The sequence below is a fragment of the Alligator sinensis genome, unplaced genomic scaffold, assembly GCF_000455745.1.
Source record: "Alligator sinensis unplaced genomic scaffold, ASM45574v1 scaffold476_1, whole genome shotgun sequence".
Classification (NCBI taxonomy): Eukaryota; Metazoa; Chordata; order Crocodylia; family Alligatoridae; genus Alligator; species Alligator sinensis.
The window spans coordinates 363,247-389,661 of record NW_005842444.1 but is presented as its reverse complement, the minus strand read 5'-3'; the positions used below and the strand labels follow the sequence as shown (position 1 = coordinate 389,661).

Genomic DNA, 26,415 nt, shown 5'->3' with positions numbered 1-26,415 from the left:
TGTTTAGACCTCTGTTGCCTTCTTAAGAAATGCGTTGGGTTCGTAAGGCTCCGCAGCGCTTAGAGATCTTCACGCTCTCCCTATCGGACTCCAATTGCTTTCTCTCCAACTTGGGCGGAAACCACCCAAGCTCTTTATACGGCTAGCAAGCCAATCGCTAGCCGCCACGTGTACATAATTTAAGATCGGCCAATAATGTGGCACGAATCTAAATACAAATGGCGGGAACTCCTTTGCACCGTGCATCACTATGATGCAAAAGAAATGCACCATGCAAAGAAGGCTACAAACGGCGGGAAATACTCTTTTGCACGCGGGTTCTCCTATTGCAGCAGAAAACTCCACCGTGCAAAGAAGCTGTAATTTGGCGGGAACATAATTTAGCGGTGCCGAAGCACACACTAAACAAAAATGACAACTTTGGGTTGTGACATGAGGGAGCCTGCAGAGCAAGCTGAGATGTGTGCACAGGGGACCTTCAGGGGCTCAGAATTTGAATGTCTGTTCAGGCATCTCCAAGTAAGATTTTCTAGCAGGAATACAAATCTGTGAGCATTCTCCCAGATCATTTCAATGTGTTTATGCAACATCCTTGTTAAGGTGTCATCTGATAGTGGTAATAAGATCATATTATAGTCAAATGGTGCCTAGATTTCTGGCACTGCTGCGCAGTTAAGCATGCTCTGTTTCAAACAAAAACTATTTATTTAAAATATAGACAATCTTGTTCAGAATATCAGCACCAAAATTAACTAAAGTCTTAAAAATTATGGTTCTAGAATCACAAATTTTGTCCAGATTCTCAAGTGGTGTAAATCAGCGTAGCTCACTGACTTCAGTGTGGAGACTTCAATTTACACCAGCTAAGGATCTATACCTATCTCACTGAAACGCTCATTTTCATGAAAAATGCACCAGACATCATAGGATTCCAGTAGTTCCGGCCCATTTGTCTGCTGCTGCTAGGAAGTTGTTTACTCTTTGTATCACTCTCTGCTGACGTCTGCTCACTGAACAATGTCATCAAATTTCCTGTTTTTTGGCCTCTGGAAAGTAGCTCCCCCACCTTAATGCTAAGGCTTTGCTGCATGGAGATCCATGGAGCCGGATAAACCCAGCAGACAGGATGTAAGGTTAAATGCAGCATAGCTAAGTAAATAAAGTAGGTGTTCAGTTGTGAACTATAGTAGTCTGCCTACCATGTGGATAAAACTGACAACTTTAAACACTGAACTAGGTCTTAAAAAGCCCACATTATTTCCATGTTTTTTAATTACAAATATAATCTTCTCTGTGTTTTTCCTTTGGTAAATGAGATTTCTCTCTAAACAATGTTAGCAAAATTCTCCCTGTTGTTATAATCTAAAATAGATTATAATTTAGTGTTATATGATACCACTCGCATCAAGGTATTGCAAAACACTTTGCAGAATATTAGTTCAAAGGCTGGTAAGACTATAAAAGCCATGTTGCGTTTATCGATAGCTCATGCACTGATTTGAATAAAACCCCCTTTCAGTGAGAGCAGAAATGCTGACTTTTTATAGGGATTTAATTCCCTATTTTTTTGTCTAGTCCTATCACATTATTAACTTCCACTTGGACAGCAATAAGCAGAATGGATGGTGGTTCAGCTTCCCTTCCAAAAAAGATTGTGTTTGTCACCATACGTCCATAATACTGATGTCACTGTATTAGCCTACTGCAATCCAGAGCAAAAGGAAGTGACTTTTGGGAAAACACCCTTGTGCAAAAAATAAAACCCCAAACAGGCACAACTATGCTTTGTTCTCATTCCTCCTCAGCTCTGTAGCAGGTCTGTCACTCCAAACAGCTCTTCCTCCTTCCCTCCTCCTCCCACCCCCCTGCCCCCCCCAACTTTTAACCATACTCTGCTCTCTCCTATATCCTGTTTTTCCCTTCCTCCAAAGCAGCTTCTCTATTCCACCCAGAGTGGCTCATTGCTTTATGAAAGCAGTGCTTAGAGAGTTGTGAACATCTTTCTCTTTAAAAAGTTACTTTTATAAAATGTGGAACTGCCTTGGGAAGCAGTAAGAAAAAAAAATGGAGGGTGACTAAACATTAGGACAGTAACCAAGAGAGTTAAAGTGATATATATGTGAGCTGAGTTGTCATCAGCATGTTAGAGGTGTTTCCTGGTCAGTCAGCTGTGGTGGTTTTTTCCCCCTTTTGCTTTTTATTTTATGTTTTGTGTAATTTTTTGTTAAGGAACAGAGAGATTAGTTCATGTAAAACTAACATATTGATTTGATTTTCCTCTCTTCCTTTCTGCCTCCTTCTTTAGAATTAATATTGTGTTAGTATGACATGCTTAAACTTTTAATGAGTAGGAAAATTAATCTTATATGAATTATGAATTGAGTCTGGAGCAAGGTCTACAGTCCTGTAGTGTTCATCTCACTGAAGTGAGGGATTATCTTTTTTTTTTTTCGGCCTGAACACAGTTAAAACATGTTGGCTCTTCTGACCAGCTCCTTCAAATGTCAAAAGTAAACTAATAGGTTCCTACCCCCTGCAGTCTCCCTTGGACTGCTGGCACCTAAGGTGGCGGTCAGCGAACACATCAGATATATGCAAAAAAGTACTGGCCACAGGGTCCAAGTGCCAAGTGATCATAGTGCACCCATGCCTCAGAGAAACACATGCCCATGTCAAGTGAAAGCAAATATGAGAAACCATTGATGTTCATGATATAATTTTTTCCTGCTTTTGCCTTTCCCTTATGCAGTGCATAAGTGAATATGGCAGTAGCTTAGAATTGTCATGCTATAGGTTTTTAAAATAAAGGGCCTAATACAAAGCCCGCAAAGTCAAAAGGAGTCTTTCCACTGTTTTCATTTGGGCTGGAATAAACCCGATATGAACTGCCAGGCTAAAGCTTGATTTGGAGAAATGAGACTGGTAGTGCAATTTATTCAACCTTTGTAGGGTCTCTTGTAGGGTTATAAGAGAAACCAAACAATGGTCTGGACCCAGTCTCTGGTGGATATTCACCCAGAGTGTAAAACCCATACCAGTCCCCTCCCAGTTTGGATTGAATGCTGTCTTTGCTCAGGAGAGGTTTGGGAAAGAAGTGTCAGAACTGTTGCAGATAAGATTTAATCGTATAGGTAAAAGTAACATGTCTTCCATTCAGTTGGCAGAGGCTCCTTTCTCGTTTTCTCTCTCTGCCTCTCCCTGCTCTAAGTCCTTATATGTATTCCCTTTTAGCTCTAGTAATGTTTTACTGCTTCTCTGTGGCTCTTGCTGGACTTTTGTTCCCTACCATCAGATAATGGAAGTCTTTGTACTTCTGCCCCTATGACAGCTCTGCACAGCTTTATTCTGTGCTGTGATTCCTCATTCCTTTTCCCCTTTGCATCTATTTGCAATAGTTTGATTTTGCCCCTTCACGGCAGTGCGGGGATAAAGCTCCACTCCTTTTCCCACTCCTCTGAATAGTTTGTCAGTGAAGGTACATTGAGGGATTTGCGTCTGGTCCCTCCTAACGTTAATTACCTGCCTCCTAACTCAAGGCCATGCTGCCCAGCACAGCTGCCTGGACAAGAGCTGGGGGTTTACTATACCCCAAAAGACATGATACAACCTTACCATGGAAGAAGGCAGTCCTGGAGAAATTGTACCCCCAGGTTGTCCTGCTTGCATAGTTCTTTCTGGGGTCCTATGCCACAGTTGGACCCTAAATGCTCAATTTAGTTCTTAAAATTGGGACCTATTGCTCCTGGTTATATTAATTCCTAGCCCTGCCCTTGTAAAAGGGATGTATAACTAAAGGTACACACAAAAATCATTGTAGAGAGGCAGTTTATTTTATTTCCATCAAATGCATTCCAGATGTTGGCCTCTGTATGCTGGAGCTGATAAACGCAGCTTAAAGCTCCAGTTAAAATCACAGAAAACTAGGGTTGGAAGAGATCTCAGGAGGTCATCTAGTCTGAACCCCTGCTCAAGGCAGGATTATCCCCAACTATACCATCCCAGCCAAGGCTTTGTCTACTTGGGTCTTTATCTCCAAGGATGGAGATTCCAACACCTCTCTGGGTAGCCTGTTCCAGTGCTTTACTACCCTCCTAGTGAGGTGGTTTTTCCTAATATCTAACCTAAACTTCCCTTGCTGCAACTTGAGACCATTGCTCCTTGTTCTGTCATCTGCCACCACTGAGAACAGTCCAGCTCCATCGTCTTTTGAGCCCCCTTCACGTAGTTGAAACCTGCCATTAAATTCCCTCTCTGTCTTCTCTTCTCCAGGATAAATAAGCTCAGTTCCCTCATAGGTCATGGCTCCAGCTGTCTAACCATTTTTGCTGCCCTATGCTGGACTCTCTCCAAGTTGTCCACATCCTTTCTGTAGTGGGGGGCCCACAGCTGGACACAGGACTCCAGATGTGGCCTCACCAGTGCAGTATAGAAGGGAATAATCACTTCCCTCAATCTGCTGCCAACGCTTCTGCTAATGCAGCTCAGTATGTCATTAGTCTTCACCACAATGGCACACTGCTAGCTCATGTTCAGCTTATTGCCCACTGTAACCTCCAGGTCCTTTTCTGCAGAGCTGCTGCTGTCCCAGTCTGTCCCCAGCCTATACTAGTGTATGGGATTAGTTCATCCTAAATGCTGGAGTTTGCACTTGTCCTTTGCATTTGTTCAGTCATTTGTTGGATTACAGAACAGCGAGGAAAATGAGGAGTACCACTACCACCGGTAGTAAGCAGTCCCTTGAACACACTTAATGACGTAGGCCTGTTTTTGCACAACTTGATGGAATACAGACTGGTGGGAAACCATATTTCAAGAAAATAGTCTACACCTTTCAGAGTGAGTGGATAGGGAAAACTAAATCAGAAAGAGAGAAAATACATATATTTGCATCACTTATGTTGGAAGAAATGGATCATGTCAAAATGAAAAATATACTTACAAAGTGAGTCTATACACTTTTGGAACTTGGCTTTTCTATAAGCCGTGTCTCTTCTCCTGAGATGGAGTACCTTAGATGTAGTAATCTTAATTATCTACAAAGCCTGCTAACTCAGTTCTTTAAAGTCACAGCAACAAAACACATTTTTCCTTGAGTTTCAAACATAACAGAATTATTTTAACTTTTATAGCTTTTATATGCTTATTTTTTACTACGCTGTTTCATTAATGTAATTAATATACAAATTGCTAGCCTATATTAAATTTAATTCTACATGCAAAAATAAATCAAAACAAGTATTATGGATGGGAAATACAAAATAGAACTAGATAAACTATCATAAATAACTGTGAAATTCTAGTACTTAAAAGGTACAGTGAGTGGAAATTGTTATATTTTAATTTTCATTTAAAAATAGCATTAACTTTTCTTTGAGTTATTGTATGTGAATAGAGATCTCATTCTTGGTTTATAGCAACAGAAAAAATATTTTCAAACATGAGCTATAACATTTTTCATATAAATTTCAATTGTCATTGGATTAAGTTATATTTATTTTATTAATTAAAGCTTTATTAACAAATAATACTTTGTTTAAAAGAAGGATTTGAGTAAAACTTACAGGACTGTGTCCCTCAATAAAAAGGAATGGGTGTAGGACTGAAATACCACATTTACTTGGGACTCAAAATTATGGTTATCATGATTACCTGAAAAACTTATCTACTGATGGCTTGTTGATTCAACATGTGGAGCTGGTTGATCAAAACAGAGGGATTCAATTGAGAAGCAAGGAACCAAATGCGTCTTTTTTTCATGTTTTCTAATTTCATTAACTTAAAGAAAAGAAAGATGAATATGGGGAGACTGAATGAATGCAGAGTGCACTAGATAGTGTCTGCTCAGTGGACACTATATAGCAGACATAGCATAGCTATGCTATGCTCTGCATAGCTGTCCAGTGGAATGAAATTATTTATCATGTCACAGAACTACAGCAGAACATGTTTGTTTCACTCAGAAATAATACACACATTTTGTTGTTTAATTTTTTGAGAACATGCTGGGAGCAACTGATATTGAAAGGGGCAGAGAGGAGGTTTTCAACCTCCAGTATTTTCTAGCTGTCTTGCAGGAGATTGTTTTGTTTCAACACACTTTCAATGCTTTGAAACAAAATTATTTTACAGAATAACTATTAAATTATGCACTTTGTACCATATTCTGAAGTCATCCAGAGTCTAAAATACTGATTCTAATCAAGCACCATAACAATTTTAGAAGTAGTAAAATGCAGAGAATATTCAAATCCCAAAGTATTAGTCCCTTTGTGCTCACTGCAAACGTCTGCTGTTCCTGAAGTTTCAGGCCAGCTGTGTAGACCATACATATTACTGATTCTAATATTTAGTCAAAATATAAAACTGTCATAAGGTAGTTCAGCAGAGTGGAAACTAAAACATTGAAGCAGTCCACCATTTGTTTTGTCTTGGAGAAGAAGGACAGAGATGGAGAGAAAACTGCCAACCATACAAATATGAATGTGGTAAAAATGTTTGTCCTGGCTCAGAGCAACAAGCAAGTGCATAAAACATATCAAATGAAATTTCCCATGATTGATAAAAGCTTTCCTAATCAGAACACTATTTCTCTCCTCTGCCCATTGTAAGTAATTACAGCTTTATGTCCAAAGTTCAAGCAGAAAGAGAAATCAGTTATTCTATTCAAGTAATAAAACTTCCTAAGAGTCTGATCCAGGTCATTCTTCAATAGGCCTATAGGTTTTTTGCTTTTAATTCTCCAGAATGATTCTGGAAGGAGCTGGACAACTTTTTTGGAGGTGGTGATAAACTCCTGAGTCCATCATTTTTTCCCTCATTTATTTGTGGCATTGGACTTTATTCCAGAAAAAAAAAAATGTTGTTTATCCCTCATATCTGGAGTAGTAATTTCATATTAATGGTTTCATGCAGAGCATTCTTATTTGACTAGCTTGGAAGAAAGCTTGTAGCATTTTTAAACACAGTAATGGGCCTCTCTCTTGCATTGAGCCCAAGAAATTTCACATTTATTCTTGCAGTACAAACAATCAGGTATAGTGATCATTACCCACTGGAACTCCTGTACATGGGGTGTGTTCTAAATAGAATCGCTGTGTTTGCTCTCTGCGGTGTTCTAATTTCCCATTGCTTAGGAAGAAGAGAACTTACTACAGTTGGTATCTTAATCAACCCTGCTAGAAATGTCCAAAAGTTTCTCTTTTGTGTGTTGCAGTCAGATCTGAGCAGCTTTGATTCCCCTTAGCTCATCTGTGCAGATATAATGTCTGCCTCCCCAAGGGAGGATAGTGAGGCTTGGAAATTAATGTTTCCTGCTAAAAATTCTGATAGAAACTCCCTGTCAGAGCTTAGCAGCCTGGATCATTGTCTGGGAAGAAACACTTGGTGCAAGGGAGGAAGAAGGAAGTGGTGCCTGTGAACTTGTTAATGGTATCACCAGACATGACATTAAAGTCTTTTTGTCTCTTGTTGTTCTTATTCTTTGGCACTATACTTTCCTGGTCTTTCTTATGCAGAATGCTTAGAACCTCTGCATCCCCTTGCTGAGAAAAGTCAGCTAAGTGAAAAAGTAATATTCAGGGTACAGAAATATTTTGGATTGTTACAAAATCAATTCCTCATGCTTCCAGTTGCCAGAGTCTGTACCTCAGAGAAGATTTCTGGATAGTTGCCCATCTTTCTTGAAGCTCATCGTGGTTCTTGTTTGCTTGCATTAGTTTGGAACAATTTTCCGATATGGTGATTGTGTGGACCCTTTCTCTTTCAGATGGGTTCTTCTTTACATTTGTTTTTACAAATGAAACAAAGCTCCATAGTCAGACTAAACGGTGCTAGTGTTATACTGAGTTCTGTGACAGAGTTGTTTAGACCATGGGCGGCCAACCTGAAGCATGGGTACCATAAGTTGCACAAGCAGCCTATGTATGGCACATAGCAAATTGAGGAGGGATTCGGGCATACAGTGGCAAATAAGGTAGATAGCAGAAAGCAGAGCAGCAGATTGGGTAGGGAGCAAGGGAAGGAAGTAGGAAGCAGAGCAGCAGATCAGGCAGGGAAAGGACATCGGACTGGCACTCAGGAAGGCTGTGGTGTCACTCCTGCAGAAAAGGCTGGCCTCCACTGGCATAGATTATGTCACCTCTTGCTTGAACTTGCAGTGTAAATTCCTTCATTCTGGTAGCTGCTTCACATACACAGAATGTATTTCCAAGACAGTGGGCACATCTACACATGCATTAGTGTGGTTTTCCTAATGTACATTAAATTTAGCACCCCCAATAATGAGGTACTAAATCGATGCTCATTAAGCTGTACTAATGCACATTAGTGGAAGGGCATGCTTTTTAGGTGATGCTTAGTGTGGAGTAGCCTATTCTTCTTTGCATTAGCATATTAACATGGTTTTTTACATGCCACTTTAATGCACAGTAGAATAGGCCAATGTTTCCCAACCTTTTTCATCCCACAGCACGCTTACATGACTTTTTCCATCCCACAGCACGCTGGCTGGATGCAGAGTGGAGAGGGATGCATGCAGCCAGATGCGGCGCATACAGAGGGGGGTGGCGCGGGGCGGGCTGGGGCGCAGTGGTGGTGCGATTCCGCAGTGGCAGCACTGGCTGGAACCCCCCGCGGCCGGGAGCCACACCCCCACAAGATTCCGAGGCACATCTGGTAATGTCTGATGACATACCACTTGGGAACTGCTGGAATAGGCTACTGCACATTAAAGTGCACTTGTAGACATGCCTAGTGTCTTGTATTTTGTAAAAAGAGCATCAGTCCCCACCTAGGAAATCAGTCCCTTGGAGACAATCTACTTTGTAGGCAAGTTGTTGACAAAATTGTGCAGAAGGTGGTAAGTAGATAGTAGTAGTCATTTTTCTGAAGTTGCTTTGTTGCAAAATTTAGTTTAGGCAATGGTATGTTTAAAGTACAAACATTATGGTACTCCCCAGGGACTAGGGGTGTGTGAAGCAGGCCGTATTTTATTTGGATTCGGATTTGGCCTGAATTGGGGACAGTGATTCGATTAATTGATTTGGATCACTGCCCCAATTCGATTCGGCCAAATCCAAAACTGAAGATTTGATACTGATTCAGAGAATCAGCAATTCGGCCATAGACACAGCTTTAAATTTTTTTTTCTATATACCTCGAGGTACCAGGCAAGGCTCGTGAATACTGGGATGGTGGAGTGGATGGAGCATCCCACAGGAGCGTGGGGGGCCACCTGCATGCTCGGTGGTGAATCCAGAAGTGGACCAGAAGTACTTCCAGTCCACTTCCGGGCCCGCTAGGGAATGTGCTTGGGGCCTCCCGCATGCTCCCCTGGCTTGGTGATTGGCTTCAGGGGGGACCCCGGGCACCCACCCCAGACCCAGGAGGCATCAGTCTCCAAGCCGGGTGAGGGGCCCGGGGGGAGGGCAGCACGCTCCCCGGCAGGACTGGAAGTGCTTCTGATCCATTTCCGGGTCTGCTGCTGAGCGCGCTGGGGAGCCCCCCACATTTCTGTGGGACACTCTGTGCACCCCAGTGTTGCAGCATTCATGAGCCACTTGGTACCTTGAGATATGTAGAAAAAACATTTAAAGCTGTGTCTGTCTGAATCGCCGAATCTTTCTGAATGTCTCCAAATCAATTCAGAGGGTTCTGATTTGATTCAGAGAGATGAAAGGGTCCTCTGATTTGATTCGGAGATTCGGCCACCAAATTGGGCTGAATCTCTGCTGAATCCAATCAAGGACCGAAGCTTCATTCGACCCTACCAGGGACACCAAGAAAAAAGCTCATCACTTCACAAAAAATGAATGCAGTGCCAGGATTTGAACCTGTTTGTTTTGAAAAGGCCCACTGGATGGTTCAGGTCGACTTACAGGTTGTAAAAGTTGATGAAGAACTTCAAGGGCTGATTTAAAAACCAGCTCCACCTTTCAAGCAGAGGTGCTGCCATTTTGAAAGCATCTGTCCAGATGACAGATGAAGATCCTACATCTGCCTGATCATGTGCACATATGAACCAGTATTCATGCTACGCATAAACACACACTGATCATTTTAGATTATTATGTCATGTATTATCATTACCTTTGTCAATGTACAGTGTACTCTTTATACTTCTCCACCTGCAGGCCCTTTAACCAGTGCACCTTTTTTTTTTTTTTCCTCTTAAAATTTCAGAATTGTTCTTTTCTTTGGTAACTTGTTCAAAAAAATCTTCATGAGAATGCTGGTAGCACCCTACATGTAATGGGTGGCTACAGAAGCATCTTTTTAAAAATATAAGTATTTTTAGATTTATCTCTCCAAATTATTCAGACATCTCTTTCCTTGAAATATCAGTGTTAAATAACGATGGCGATCATAAGTTTTAAAAAGGGTATTTAGTCGTTATACATTATTATTCTTACAGTTCTGGATTATAACGCCATGGAAAGTCACATCTGGATATTTGGAAAATCCTTGCCATTCTGAAGTTAATGAAAGTTTTACCATTTACTTCAGTGCAGTCAGAATTTTGCTTGCAGCCTGTACTTTGGTCTGAGGGACTGAATATGTTTCTTGCATAACAACTATACCAACATATAGTGTCTTAAAGGGTTCCTTGATGATTACTTGTTTATTAAGAAAGAAGTCTAGAGGGATGCTGAGTCTGCTGAGAGCAGGGTTGCCATAGATACTAGTTCTTCTGTGAGGCACTTCTGGAAGGATAACGTATTAGCCAAACAGGCATTTCTATTTATTAGAAAGAAAAGCATGCTGCATAATGCATCATTTTGCATGAACAGTCGCTTCTTTTGCGGATCCAGCAATTCTTTTGCCCAAGAAGCGTTTCTTATATGCAGAACCTACAGAAAATAGCTTGGAGTCTAAAAGGACAATGTAGTTAAAAGATGTCTTTGCAAAATGTTTTCAGTTAGAACAAAAATGTACCCTGGCTACAACACCCCAAATAGAGTGAAATGGTGTTTACTAGAGAAGTAGAATAAAACCCCCAAGTGGTTTTGCTGCATTGAATTATGCTAATTGGAATTTGGAAGATGTGAGCACCCTTTTCTAGTGAAGATATGTGCCTGAGGGTCGGGGGGGAGGGAGGGTTGCCATAGCTGTAAAATGGTTCAACTGTACTTTTAAAAAAACTGTTCATCCCATCTATGAAATGTGCAATATTTTAAGCAACTGTGCAGCCTGACAGAAGCTCTGTGTATTACTGAACCAGACTCAAGTACAAGATCAGTGTCAGGTTTCAAACTCTCCTGTAGGTCCACAGAGATGAACGGGCATCTGTATTAAAGGAAACTAGTCACTCATTTCCTTGGCTAGGGAACAAGCTTCTGGCTGCTAAAGGGGAGAAGGGATCCCCAGCTATCTTTATCTACCTGTTTGTCTGTCCTCCTCATAACAGTACCCTGAGAGCTTTGTCCATCTGTGGTGGACAGCAGGCAGCATTAATGCAAATATGTAGAGAAATAAAGGTAACTGCCACAAATAAAAAGAGTATCCCTATTTTTTATTGAACAGAAAGCTCAGAAGAACACTTGCAGCTGCAACAATGCTTAGTTCAGATCATTCTCTGCTTCTTAGTCATATGCTTCTTTAGAAACAAGTTTTGAGGCTAAGAAGCCTACATTTTTTAAATGTTCATGATTTTCCAAAGTTAAATGAGCATTTGTTGGGCTCAGGATGGGAAATGCAGGGTTGCAGTACTGAGTGGAAGTATTTATTATCATTATTTGATATAAGCGGGTCTGAGCTTTGTTGTGCTTGGGCTCTGTTGTGCTTTTGCACTCAATAAACTAGAGCCTCTGCCTCAACAAGCTTGCAGTCTAAAAGGCAAGCTATAGCAGGCGGAGAGACAAACAGATGGGCCAGGGTTGGAGGTACTGGAGCTCTGGGCTAACAGGGTGAGGATACATGTAGTTCTCAGCCAGTCAAGAGAAGCCATCTCCATTCATTCCTTGCCTCGCTGTTAGCCGATTGCAGTTAGTTGTAGGCCCTTGACAGCAGTAGGATGATGTATTCGGTTCCCAAAATTAGGTTTTGTGACAACAGATAGCAATGTGTAGAAAAAACTTGGGTCAAAACCCAGGCATGGAATGCTGCTTCCCACAGTCAAAGCTCCAGGAGGTTACATTTTATGAGATGATTTCTACAACAGTCTGCTCCAGGTGACTCTACCTTGTTGTATCATCAATGGTCTACAGATCACCTAGGCCATGTCTATATGATCAGGGGTGTGCATTTGCAGCAGCACAAATAGTAGTGCCACAAATCACCCCTCCCTTGAACCTGTACGGAAAATCCTCAAAAAATTGCAACCCATATTAGAAAAAGACCCTATTCTTAAAAAGATCTTCCCAGAGCCACCCATCCTAGCCTTCAGACAAGCACCAAACCTCGCCAACCTCATCACCAGAAGCAAACTTCCTGAAGCCCAGAACACACCAAAAGGATCCAGACCGTGCCAGGACAAGAAATGCAAACCCTGCCCCCACATCTCCACCACCCCCACTATTACTACACCCCACAACAGAGCCATCAGCATCCCAGGATCTTACAGCTGCACCTCCAGAAATGTAATATACCTCATCCAATGCACCAAATGCCCTGATGGAAGATATGTAGGAGAGACCAGACAACAACTGCGCACCAGAATGAACGCACACTGGAAATCCATCAAAGACAGAAACACCCAATTACCGGTGGGGGCACATTTCTCACAGGAGGGCCACTCTCTCTCCAATCTCTGTCCTGATCCTCAAGGGAAACTTACACAACACTTCCCAGAGACGAGCCTATGAGCTCCATTTCATCAACCTGCTGGATACTCGAGATCAGGGTCTAAACAAAGACATTGGATTTTTTATACATTACAATCTGCCTGGCAACTGACTCCCCAGCTCAGCCCAGCTCCTGGCTTCTTTACTTTTCATTCCATCCAGGAAGAGCACACACCAACTGCTGCAGCTTCCTTAGCCTGACGAAGGGTTTTTGAACCCGAAAGCTTGCTTAATAACTATTCTCCAACCATTTGGGTTGATCTAATAAAAGATACCAAATTCACCCAAGGAACCTTGTCTGCCTATATCCTTAGACCAACATGGCTACAACCTAAACCCCTGCATAGAAATACATATAAAGGAACTGACTGACTGTCCAAAAAAAAATCTTTTGGCCAGTGGCAGACACCTTTCATATCTTGGTGTAGCTGTAACCACCCTCAAATAACTAGCAAGTGGTATCCAATAGAAAGAAATATGGGAGGTAGGTATGAAACAAATTAGAGCTTGTTGCTGTACTCCCGGGTGTTAAGATTGCTGCAGAATTACAAGAGGGCAAATAGTTATAATAATATTAAACAATAGAACTACTGTGGTATATTTAAATCTCCCAGAATGCATCACAGCTCAACTGTTAAAATGCAGGCAGCAAAAATTTCCCTCTGGGCCAAAAGAATGTATTATTTGTACAAAGAATGTGCAAAAGAAAGAAGAAAAAGGCAGTTCTCAATCTGCCTACAAAATTAATACACCTGAGGCAGTAGAAGGTGGGTGAAATTTCTTTTTAAGTTATATACAGGAGTTGGGAAAGCCAACACTAGATATATTCTCTGCTGTGTCAGAATGCCATAGTCCCAAACAATGTTATTAAACTGAATTGTAAAGATTTCTTGGCTTATCTCTTGCCAAACTTAAAGACCAACTTCTTTGATATCTTCTGTGCTTCTCCATCTGAATATAGTTTCTGTCTGCCAACAGATAAAGACAGCACAGTATTTTGAAACTTCTCACTGGTACTATCCTCAGCATATGAAGGATATACTGTCTCTCAGAGTTCAGTATTATCTGCTCTCAGCCCACAGAGCAGTTATATCCTTGTCAAACGAGAAGAAAAAGAAGTAGGTTGCAGAGGCCTATGGGAATTTCTTCCCATCCACTTTTATGCAGCTGCCTCTGAAGAATTACGTGAGACAGACTGAGGGTTCTTGCTCCCCCTTGCAAAGGAGGGAACAGTAGGGCTCAGAGTTGTGAGAGAGTTGAGGAATGGAGTATCCATCAGGTTCCAAGGAACATTTTCTAGGCACGGACTGACATTCAGCTGCCGAAACAATAATTTTTTTGGCAAAGGCGTGGAGGACAGTTTCCGACTGATAAAACTGGCAAACTATAGATCTAGCTGACCTACTAGAATTCATTCAATTTGACCTGAATATGGAAATGGGCACCAGCACCATACAAGTACCTTTTTCTCATCTGAAGCAATTACATTTCCACATATTATACTTTTTTCCTGTTGCCATTACCTTTGTAGACTTTTCAAGAATACTTCTTCATCAATTAAATTCTGAAGAATTGTTGGACTTGGTAGAACTCTGAAGGGCCGAAAGTGTCTTTACTGCTGTTTTTGCATTTATAGTGGTAGCTACTTCCACAGCCTATGTATAGATAACCACTATTATAGGGTTTATAGTTTATTCGAAAATACAAGCCAGATCATTTAAGCTGCTGGTTTTCTCTTTAGCACAGGATATAACTCCAAATGCTTTACCGCATGCCCTTACCACACAGAAATAGCTGGCTCTAGAGTACAGTAAGCATTCCAAGGATCTGAACTGTACAAAGCTTATAGCCTCCAGGTATATGCATATGTGTAAAGTAAACTATCAGTGAGAAAAGATCCAGAGCTTATTCCATGGATCTGATCACACTTCAGCTTTTGGATTGTTTAAATCCAGATCTTGATGTTGTATGTCAAAATTATCTTTACCTCAAATGCAATTTTAGCTCTTGTGTGAAAGCAACTGAGGAAATAGTAGGATGCACACACAAAATTTCCCTTTAGCGGAGTTCTCATAGTGGTAAGTGTCATCTAGCTTTTGTTCTTCATGTTTTTAAACAGGTACTGAACAGACCGAGCTGGAAGTACTGTGCACACACATAGTAAAGTATCTGTAGAAGCTTGCTAGGTTGGGTAAATGCTGAAATACATCCAACATGTTTGATTCAAAATTAGAATTCTATGCAAGAACATGGAATTGGCAATTAGTGGGTCAAACCATAGGTCTACCTTGCCCAGTATCTTGTCACAGTGTACTGGGCCTGCTGCAGTGTCTCTCCCTTCGTGGGAGAGCACTGGTCATCAACCAGCTGGTCCTGTCCATGCTCTGGCACTGTTTCAACACCATGTTCATGCCCCTGGCTGGGATGGCACTGGGTCTCTGTGGGTGTCCTGAGCCTCCCCTTGTGCGAGGGTGGGCAAGGCCTGATCTGCCTCCATAGCCAGGTCCACACCTTGCACCTTCAGGCTCTCTAGACACTCCTCTGCGGTACCGGTAGCTAGGCAATGTGGCTCCTGATCTGCTGCACCTTCCTTTGCCACCTCCCAGGGTACCGCTACGACCAGCAGAAATTCTACCTGTGGAGTCTCCTCACACAGAAACTGGAGGAGCTGCCAGATTTCTACCAGGAGCTCCTCAGGGCCTGGAGGCTGGTCTGTCTCCAGGTCCACAGGGATAGTCGCCTAGGGCACTGACGTCCTCACTGAGCCTCTGTTTAAAAACCTGCAGCTGGGGGTGCCAGAAACAGAGGTACCTTGGGTGTGCCGGAGGATGGTCCTGGCCCACATCCCTCGTGTCGGAGACCTCCAGGACTGTGCTAGGCAGGGGTGGGCAGATCACTTTGTGCTGGCCTGGCGCATGGAGCTGCCCATGCTGCATGCTCCCTGCCGCATACTTCGGAAGGTAAAGGCTGCCCTGCCATCCATTGCCCTCACCTACGTTGACCAGGTCCTGCATTAGGGAAGCCCCCTCCCCCCCACCCCCAGTGTCCCCCAGCCCTCCAGAGCTCATTGTGGGGCTGCTGCCTCAGCAGGCCCTATGACGTTCCCTGCCCCAACACCTCAGCAGTCTGGGGATACCAAGCCAGTCTACTTTCAAACAGCCCACCGCCACCAGCTCTACACACTCGTGCTCTGCACTGTCCATCATCCTGTCCTCGTGTCCTGCCCTCACAACAAGTGCCAGGACACCCTAGGCAGGGGCAAGTGTCCCCAGTGGACTAACCTGTATTCCATCTTGATCCCATCACCCACCGGGGACCTCAGCTGGCTGCTCCTCCACAGAGACACCTCCAACACCTGTCCCTTCTGCCCACAGACGGACACCCTAGTGCAGGGGTGGGCAATTATTTTGGGCAGAGGGTCACTTACTGAGTTTTGGCAAGCCATTGAGGGCTGCATGACAGCCAGCCCACAGCAGATAAATATGAATTTTCTAAATTTTTTAGGGGCCCTGTGGGCCGGATAGAATGGCCTGGCGGGCCACATCTGGCCCCCGGGCCGCATTTTGCCCACCCCTGCCCTAGTGCATGCCTACCTCGAGTGCACCAGGTTGCAGCCTCTCTTCTGCCTCCTCCAGAACCTCCTGCTGAGATTCTGGCTGCGCTTCTCCCTGCACCTTTTCTTTTACAGACTTCCTGTCTGCAGCCCCTCCAAGTCCTGGGTCCTCCTGGTCAACCTTCTCCTGACTCTGGCCAAGCTGGCCATCTGTAAGACCAGGAAGGAGGCTCTGGCCAGGAAGAACCCAGGTGAGTGTGGGACTTCTGGTCCCAAGATGGTGACCGGGGGCATGGCACCTATCAAGGGGTAGGGCTACCCTTGGAGCCCTCCACAGCTCACCAAAACATGCAGCTCTCCAGCTGAAATAATTGCCCGCCCCTGATTTAAGGTGTAGGAAGTTCTGATTCAGAGGCTGTACCCCTAGTCCCTATGTTCAATAGCTACTGATGCACCTTTCCTCCAAGAATCTGTCCAATCCCTTTTTGAAACTGACTAAACTGTCAGCTTCCACAACATCTGGTGGCCATGAGTTCCCCACTTTAATTACATGCTGTGTGAAAAATAATTTCCTTTTGTTAGTTTTAAACTTACTACCTACTAGTTTCATTTTCTGACCCCTATTTCTTGTATTGTATTGTATTGAGAGAGAGTAAATAGTAAATCCCTATTTACTTTCTCTTTGACATTTAATATTTTGTAAACTCTTTATCATGTCCCCACTCAAGCATCTCTCTTCTAAACAGAGCATGCCTAGGCTCTTTAGTCTCTCCTCATATGGAAGTCCCTCCATACCGCTGATCGTCCTTCTTTGCACCTTCTGTAATTCTTTTGTGTCTTTTTTGAGGTGTGGGGACCAGAACTGGGCAGGGTATTCAAGGTGCGGACACCGCACGGATTTATAAAGGGGCATGGTGAGACTTTCCATTTTGTTTACAATTCCTTCCCTAATAATCCCTAACATTTTGTTTGCGTTTCGGATGGCTGCTGAGCACTGAGTGCAATTCTGCTGTTTCTGAGAACGCTCTGTTCTGCTCAGCATCGTTGCTCTCATTTAGGGAAGATCAGTGCTGTATCTTTGGGGCAAAATTGTAACTTTGATACCCAGTCAGAAGAGGAGGGAAAGTATCCCTTCGATTGCCTGGTTGGGCTACTTGAATGCTGGGCCTTATAAGCAGGAGCTTTTAATTGCTTTTTTTTCCGTAATGGGGCACAAAGGAGGAAGTGGCATGTCCTTGGTTGCACCCCTCAACAAACCTTCTGCAGAGTTCAGATGGCACGGAGGTATCCTAATTTGCTGCAAATAGAGCCAGCAACAAATATGTATTCATGTTCTAATCAAGGGGGAAAGTCTTGGGGAACAGTTTCTAACTAGAACTGTCCTGGGTTATGACTTTAGGCCTAATCCAGCCTTTGGAGTTTGAAAACCCAGCAAGAGCCATCCTTTTCATTGGATTTTCTCTGGAGTTTTTCTATATGGCTCTGGTGAATAATTAGCTCATGGATGATGTTTCATTTGAATAACAGATCAAAGAGAAAGCTTATGTCAAAGAGGAAGGAACACGTTATCAGAAAGAGGGCATGTTAGATTTGTCACTTAGGTTTGTGAGTGAAGGATTTTTTTTTTTTTTTGTTTCTAACTTGTTCTGTTTTATTCAGTCCTTTTTCCTGTATATGGATCTGTAAGAACAAATAATCCTGTTGGGGTCTGTTAGCATGAAAGAGGGATAGCCATTGTATACTGTTACAGTAGAAATATTATTCAAAACATCTCAATGGCCCTCACGTTTATTAGCTTAATTTTTGGGGTAAGTCTATTTAAATTTAGATATAATTATTGCAGATTAATAAGTGTACCTAACATTTCAAGGTTATATTAAAAATAAATTATATTTAAAGGTTATGATGGGATAAAAATCTGTTTGTTAACAAATGAGTAAAATGATTAATATTTCTGGCAAGCAGAGTATTAATACTATTGAGAAGAAATGTTAGACGTGTGACAAATCAATTTTGATGTTATAAGCTTATTGGTTTAGGATGCCACCATTTAACATACATTTAAAAACTCTCTGTACACTGAGTTTCCTAAACTGGCTTACAGCAGTTTTGAGTTTAAGTCAATTAAACCTGATGTGCCTCATTAATAAAGTGGGTGGATCTCTTTTTAATTCTGTGCTTCAGTTTTCGTGGGCCATTCTTGGAAATATAGTACACACATAAGTACAAAGAAGAAATGATGCAGTAGTTAATCTTCATAATATCCTTACTTTCAAGGATAGGATCATTTTGTGATAATGAATCTCCTTTTATGTTGCTAGGGTCTTCTATCAATAAGTATTTAGGAAAGGTCACTTTGCTAGTTGGACACATTACTTCCATCTCTCTCTAAAATACAATTAATATATTGTGGTTTAATACTACTGGATTAGATATCATTCTTAGAATCCAATCATATATTTGAATGGGTATAGACTTAAAGGCTGAGACTTGACATAATGATTATTTGAATAAAAAGCTTTTGGAAAAATATTCTTGTCCATTCATTGCCACATTTTACTATGTTGTAAAGCTTGCTTATTATATAAACGTGTCATGTGCCTGGGTAGTTCCCACTGGCTGTGCACTGCAGCTCTGCCTGCTGGCAGAGAGGCAATTAGAAAGATTGAGGCATTTGCAAATTGTGGATGATTTGATTTGGATAAGCACTCCTCCTTCTCACTGCTCCAGTTAATCCTCTGCAGTGGAGCCCTTCTCAACAGAGGTTGGTTTACAACTGAGGCAGCTGTCATGGTTCATACCTTGGACTGGACTGGGAGCTGAGTAAAAACATTGTGTATAACCTTCATAAAATAGTAAGATCTGCCTGCAAAGGAAATGTGTCAGAATAGCGTATGGTAGTTAATAGCCAAGGATTTTTTTTTCCAGTTGACTCTGCTGTTTTTGAGGTTTTTTCTCCTCTCCAATTAGTAATGGTAACTGAGGCATTTTAGACAAAGCCAAGATATGAGAGCACTAGTAAATAGGAAACCTGTGGAATGTAGGCCCTTTTGATGTGTCCCACATCATAACCAAGTAGTTTTATCACCATGACTAGCACATGGATTAAGCTGCTTTTTCCATCCTTTGCTACAAACATTCTTTGAGCAAGCTCATTTAATGGATTTTTTCCATGTAAGAAGGGAAAAGGGAAACCTTCCCCCCTCCTCCCCAAAAAATGTGAATACATGTTTCCTGTAGATTCTGCTCTTCTGTGTAGCGAAAAAGAAACCTGAAATGCTTTCATAGGTTATGTCAGGTCACCATCTAACTTGTTGTACTTTAATCAGACCAGTCACAGTTGTTTGGGTCTCTCTTTTGAAAGCTTATTTCAGTTGTTTTTATTTATCCAAATGTTCACTTATCTCTCAGCATTGGATATGTGAATTATTTTTACTAGTATTTTCACTAATGGTTCGATGTAGGGGTCAGAGGGTGTAAAACCCTTCATTGCACATGTAGTGGTTGGTAAGAACCCAAGGTCCCAGTTCAACTGCCACTAAGGTCAGTGGACCTATTGGTTTCATAGTTTCATAGCTGGTAGGGTCGGAAGGGACCTGAGCAGATCATCAAGTCTGACCCCCAGCCATGGCAGGAAAGAATGCTGGGGTCAGATAACCCTGGCGAGGTGTCTATCTAGCCTCCTTTTGAAGAGCCCCAGGGTAGGAGCAAGCACCACTTCCCTTGAAGTTGTTTCCAGCTCCTAGCCGCCTTGACTGTGAAGTAGTGCCTCCTGATGTCTAGCCTGAACCTACTTTCAGTCAACTTATGGCCGTTATTCCTTGTTACTCCTGGTAGTGCTCGGGGGAACAGGGTCACTCCTGTTTTAATAAGTCAGATCATGCACTTGATCCCGTTGATTTCAGTCAGACCTAGGTTTGTGCAGGAGCCAAGCAAGCATGGTTTAGCTGGGCAGAGATGCTTTCTGATCTGTCTTTTTATTTGCATAGACAATGCAAACATGTAATACCATTGACATTTCAAAATGGGGCAAATTAAAGATGGGGTCATACTGGAGGAGCCTGTAGAAGGTTGGTACAATCATCCAGCATTCTGGCCACTTCTCACCATTCATCCCAGTTGGGCCCGGTTTAAAGCGATAGTCCTGTCTCTAACATTGTATGGGCCAAGGAAAGATTTTTTCAAAACACTTAAATTCATAACTAAGTCACTTTCAGTATTCCAGATTCTGCTGTCATCATATCTATGTATGCTCACGTGCTTGTGAGGTTCATATCCGGGCCCCGAATTTAAAGGAAGGAGCAAAATATGCATCTAGATAAATTTGCATTGATGCAGTTGTTATGCCTTTTGGTTTACTGTTCGTTCTTGTAGCTTTAGAGTTATTTGTAAAGTTTATTTAGTCCTGCCAGTAGTCAGTTTCTCTTTTTTAATAGTATATTAATCCTTGCCAAAGCCTTTAGTGTAATAGTTTTTGACACAGCACTTAACCAAAACTTTGATTCTCAAGACTACCAGTTGCAGAAATACAGCTGAAATGATTAATCAAGTTATTTGAATAGACTTCAGTGGGTTTAAGAATTAACCAGACTTCACCAAAATTTCTAGGTGACATGAAGACAGGGTTTTTCTTCTATCCAATGTAGAAAGTTAACATGTAACAAAAAAGGTTATTGCATTTGGGCAGTATGCGGAACTGAAGCTTAAAGAGTACATACATGGATGTTTCCAGTAAAAAAAAACTCTCCTGGTTGTGGGCAGAAATGTGTTTTACAGATTCAGCTAACTCTCCATTTGATAAATCCTTCTTGTTTTATCCCATTGTTTTCAAGGAAGTAGGTTTGGTAATAGGGTGAGTAGGGTTGAACTCTGTGTGCATGATTTTAAAAATGGTGAAATATGGTACAATTGGTCACAGTTGACAGTATCTACTTAAGAGGAGCCCTTGTCTGAAATAGCAGGGATTTGCAAGGGAGGCTGAGGTGTTTTACTGGCAGTGTGGTAGAGGGGAAAATTTCACAGCACCTGGCAGTACAATGTTGCTTGGCCTGAATCTGACTTTTAGGCCCAATTCTCTTAAGTGATAATGCTTCCTGTAATGTGCTTGTCTCCTTTAATGCCTGTAAGAGTCAGTGCTCAGTCACGTGCAGTATTAGACCTTCAGTCTTTTAATGCTTCCATAAATTGTTTTGCAAACTGTTAGAAAAAAGAAGCATATGAAAAGCAAAACTGGCAACAATGACTGCATCTTATTGTTAAAATTAACCTTGGACCTGAACCAAAACTCTGTTTTGACACCTCTAAACTTTGATGAAGTTCAGCTGTGGATTTGAGTTACAGTTCAGGCCCATCTTTAGTTGAAATTGAAAACACTTGCTGCTTTATGCTGGCAGCTGGACTGCACAAAAATAAATATTTCAAAATTTAATTTAAAATGTGGTTGCGGTCAGAAAAGTGACTGTAAAAATGGCATCTCTTCTCAGCAGATATGTTCCCTGTATATCCTCCAGGAATTTCTGCTGACTTTACTGATTAAAACTAAGTTCTTACTATTGTTAATCCTGCAAAGCCAATAAAGCTATGACAGGGAGCTGGACTCACATATGCCTCGTGCAATATCAACAAAAGTATGCAGTAATTTCTTAGTGCAGAATTTTTAGGACTGGCTGTAAGGTGAGAAGCAAAATAAAGCCAATAGATTTCTACATCCCAGAAAGAATTTCCAATGCTGGAAATCACAAAAAAAACCCACCCTGATTTCAGGAAGTGTTTAAACTGAGCAAGCCTGATCTGGAAATCACTGTGTATGTAATTCCGGGACCCCCTCAGTATCAATTGTACAGCCACTACCAAAAGCCCTCTTTAATAACAAAGGTTTTCTTTAATAACCATCAGTTCTTGTGCTGGTTTTTTGGGCTTTACACTGGCATTTCCCTCCCTGCCCCTCATGTTTTTTTGCTCATTTAAATTAATATTGGTGATTTCCAAGTTGATTTGATAAAGCACGTGTGAAGAATTTTAAGGGCCGAGGAATGGAGCACTACGATCATAGAGAGAACAGAGCATGTAATTTTAAAATATTTTTATGTGGGCTATGTTGATGGCTCTTTAAAAATACTTATTGGAAGAAAATTGAGGCTGCAAAGGAATATATCTCTTCAAGTGTGGTTGTGATCTGAAAAAGAACAATGTAAAAATGCCACCTTTCCACTCAACAGATCTGTTCCTTGAGCATATGAATCCAGAGTCCTTTCTGTTTACTACATTGCCAAAAATAATTTTCTTCTGCTTTTTCATTCCCCTGCGCCCTGTAGTGCCTACACAACTAACAGAGAACCAGCTAGCTTCTAGTTCCCTTTTTGCATCAACAGAATTGTTTGCAGATTGTTTGCTATATCTCTCGGAAACCAAAAAACCCCTCAAAAAACAAAATAAAGGTTAGCTGTATAAGGTTAAATAAACAACGAGAGATGCGATAAACAGCAGGATTTTCAAAAGCATCTACCCTGCTTAAGTGCTTTTGAAAATTCTACTAAACCTCTAGATATGTACTTAAATACCTTTGCAAATCTGTCTTCAGGCCACTAGGTCACCTTTCTACTTAGTCCTGCCCTACAGGCAAGCGGATCATAAGGCATAGCCAGTGGTATCGAAGACAGTGAGTAGAGCTTGTAAATAGTATTTTACTAGTATTTTACGCAACCACGGACAGTGTCCAGCACTGCTCTTATTTTCTTTTATGACACAAGAGAAGGAAGGATTCCATTGTGGCTCTCAGATCCCAAGCTGAGTTGGCACTTAGAACGATACTCTTTTTACATATGATTTGAATATAATTTGATATGGTAATCATTACTGATACAATAACCATGGTACACCAGAATGGCGCCTTTATACTGTTTTCAAAGTAAAACTGCATTTTGAATATATGTATGATGTCAAGCATTTATATTTGAGTGCTGTAATCTTCAGTTTAGGAAGGTGTCCTAGCGATCTGACCTCTGGGGAGTAATACACCACTCAGGAGATAAAATGTGCATGTGCATTTGTACAGCTTTCCTGTACTTATGTAAGGAATTTCATTCCGGAAGAGGTTCCTTAAAGTGAAGTTACGTGCTTTTGCCTTTCTTTTGAGAATTAAATGCTTTTTACACTTCTAAAAGGAAGCAATTTCTTAACATTTGCATGCATCATAGTATAGCTAAAGTGATATAGAAATTTCTGAAAAATAATGAGCTGTCTGCCATGCTTAAGTGACTAATACATTTCTTTATATTTAAAGTCACAACAAGAAATGACTTAAAGAACAGCTTGCTGATTTGTAACCTTGTTAATGTGGCACTGAATATAAATTTCCAAAAGCAGCACAACACCCTTGTAAACAGACAGACTCATAATGATAGCAATATATCTGCTGGTAAATAAGATATGTCTTCTCTAAGAGAGCTAATTTTTCTTCCCCTGTGTATGGATACTTCTTATTAAGAAAATGTTCTTGTTATTGTTTTTAGGTGCCACTAACAGATGTTCAGTTTGGCCCTATGAGACTCCATCAGGATCAACTTCAGGTAACACCTTAGGAAATATAAAAACTCATGTGTTGGCTTATAATCAGAACTGTCTTCACACCTATCCTCTAATTTGCACAGAGAACAATTAAGTTAAACTAAGTATTTCACAGCACAAATTAACTCCAGATTTTTGGCAAGGATCACAAAATTGGCCTGCAATATCTGTGCATGTAAAGCCTCCTGGGGCTTATTTGCATTCAAGGTGTTAAGTGTGTATTTAACTGATATTTATGTACAGCAATTCTAAGTAGTTTCACATGATAAAAAAATTTCACTTTTGACCAACCCATCCCCAGTTTTCAGCTGGATCCAGTTTTCCCCTGGATTTCTCAACTAACTGAATATACCATCTATAACAGCGGTGGGCAATTATTTTGGGCAGAGGGCTGCTTACTGAGTTTTGGCAAGCCATTGAGGGCCGCATGATAGGCAGCCAGGGGCAGATATATATTAATTTTCTAAATTTTTTAGGGGCCCTGTGGGCCGGATAGAATGGCCTGGTGGGCCACATCTGGCCCCCCAGCCGCATTTTCCCCACCCCAATCTATAACCTATTCTGGTTTACCTACCACATTTCCATCCTTGTTCCAATCCAATCTATTTTTCACCCACTTCATTTTTCTGAAATTGCTCTCAACAAAATTGCTCTCTGATAGTCTGAATAGGCAAATCTCACAACTCTGCTCCATCCTCTTACATTTCTGCCTTTTGATTACCTTTAATACTCATGAGGGTAATCTCTTTCTAGAAATTCTGTCCTTCTCTTTTTGTTCTTCTTGCCTCTCTGATTGTTCCTACAGTATCTCTCTTACCACTTTTATCTCCTCCCATTTTCTGTGGGTATAGGCCCACAGGCCCAGTAGGCCATCATCCATGCTCCAGTCATCTTCTTTTTATTTACCCAGTTTCCATATAATATTATCCATTTTTATGGCTTATGCTACTGTCTAGCTCCAAAAATTAATATAGCAGTGGCATCTTCCCCTTTTCTGATGGGTCTTCCTCCTTCCATACTTATCCTTTTGACATCTTCTGGATGTTTCACTGTCAAAACTTCCAGCCATTGTCTTTAGTTATAGCTTTGTGTGCTGGGAGGGAGAGGCCTCTGTTACCAATTTTTTTTTCATAGTTTCATGGTTGGTAGGGTCAGAATGGTTCTGAGCAGATCATCAATTCTGACCCCCTGCCATGGGCAAGAAAGAATGCTGGGGCCAAACGACCCCAGCTAGGTGTCTATCTAGCCTCCTTTTGAAGAACCCCAGGGTAGAAGTGAGCACCACTTCCCTTGGAAGTTGGTTCCAGATCCTAGCCTCCCTGACTGTGAAGTAGTGCCTCTTGATGTCTAGCCTGAATCTACTCTCAGTCAACTTATGGCCACTTTTTCAAGATACTTCTTGAATTGAGGACACCACAATGGACCCCACAGTAATAGAATAGGAGGTTCACCTTTAAGGCATTGATTAGGCTTTCAGTGCTGATGGGAATCTATCACAAGGATAGACCAGTATAGCCTATTTGAATAAAACATATGTTAGTGCCCATTACACACAGTCCCCCTCACTGCCAACTCTTTTTGAAGTCATCATGAGCCATGACATTACATACATTTTGATTTCCTCTTCAGTCCCTCAGCTGATCTGTGCCTTTCTTTCCCATTTCCAATTATTTCTGTTTCTTCAGCCTTAAATGCCTGGCAAATATCATGAAATGGGGCCCTGAGCAGTTCACCAAGAATCCCTCTGTTGCCCCATCTCTCAGCCTATTGCATATGATTAGTGTGGCCCCACCCTCCATGAGATGAAGCTGGACCAGGTTGCCTTCAACCTCATCTGCATATATATTTTTGGAGGATCTCGGGATTCATGGCAAGAACACCCAGTTCCTTTCATGTGTGGGGACAAATTAGCACATGGATCCTTTGTGGAGAGTATCTGGAGTACACACACATACTGAGCAGTGCTGAGCTGTGGGGTCAGCATGGCTTGAAATGCTGTTGACTCTGGTGGTGCCTAGCCCAATGAACTATGTAGTAAATCATAAGCCTTTGACTTTGGACTGCATAGTTTGTACTACATATAAGTAGGTTCCAAAGTGCAGCTCTAAACTTGTTTATGGAGTATGTGTGCTAAAACTTGCAGCAGTTTAAAAAAAAGGTAACATGCATCAATTCAGGATGAACTAAGTGCATGGATAGTATATGCAAATTGCTACAGCCATGTTTAATTTCAAGGTTGTTTTTCACATTTGCTCCTCACTTCAATGTGCTCAGGGAGAGCCCGGTCTGATAGCAAGGAGAGGGGGAGTGGTCTTCTAGAGAAAAAGTTGGGGGAAAGCAAAGGAGCTACCTGACCCCTGCTGTAGCAGTGGGAGGGGACAAATTCAAGGGAAACCTCCAATAATTAGATTCTATACCTGGAAAATTATAACAAACTTATATATATTCCATATATAGAATCTAATTATTGGGGTCATCTTATAATCAGGGTCATCTTCAATTCAAGTAAATATGGTA

The 26,415-nt window shown here is 41.5% G+C and overlaps 1 protein-coding gene across 1 annotated transcript in view; it reads left to right on the top strand.

The window, feature by feature from the left end:
• The window catches only part of LOC102388033 (high affinity cAMP-specific and IBMX-insensitive 3',5'-cyclic phosphodiesterase 8A), a 197,665-nt gene that overhangs the window by 114,897 nt on the left and 56,353 nt on the right, over positions 1-26,415 (top strand). The window contains 1 exon segment of the mRNA XM_025212081.1: positions 23,844-23,900. Within this exon segment, the coding sequence (XP_025067866.1) occupies positions 23,844-23,900 (57 nt within the window).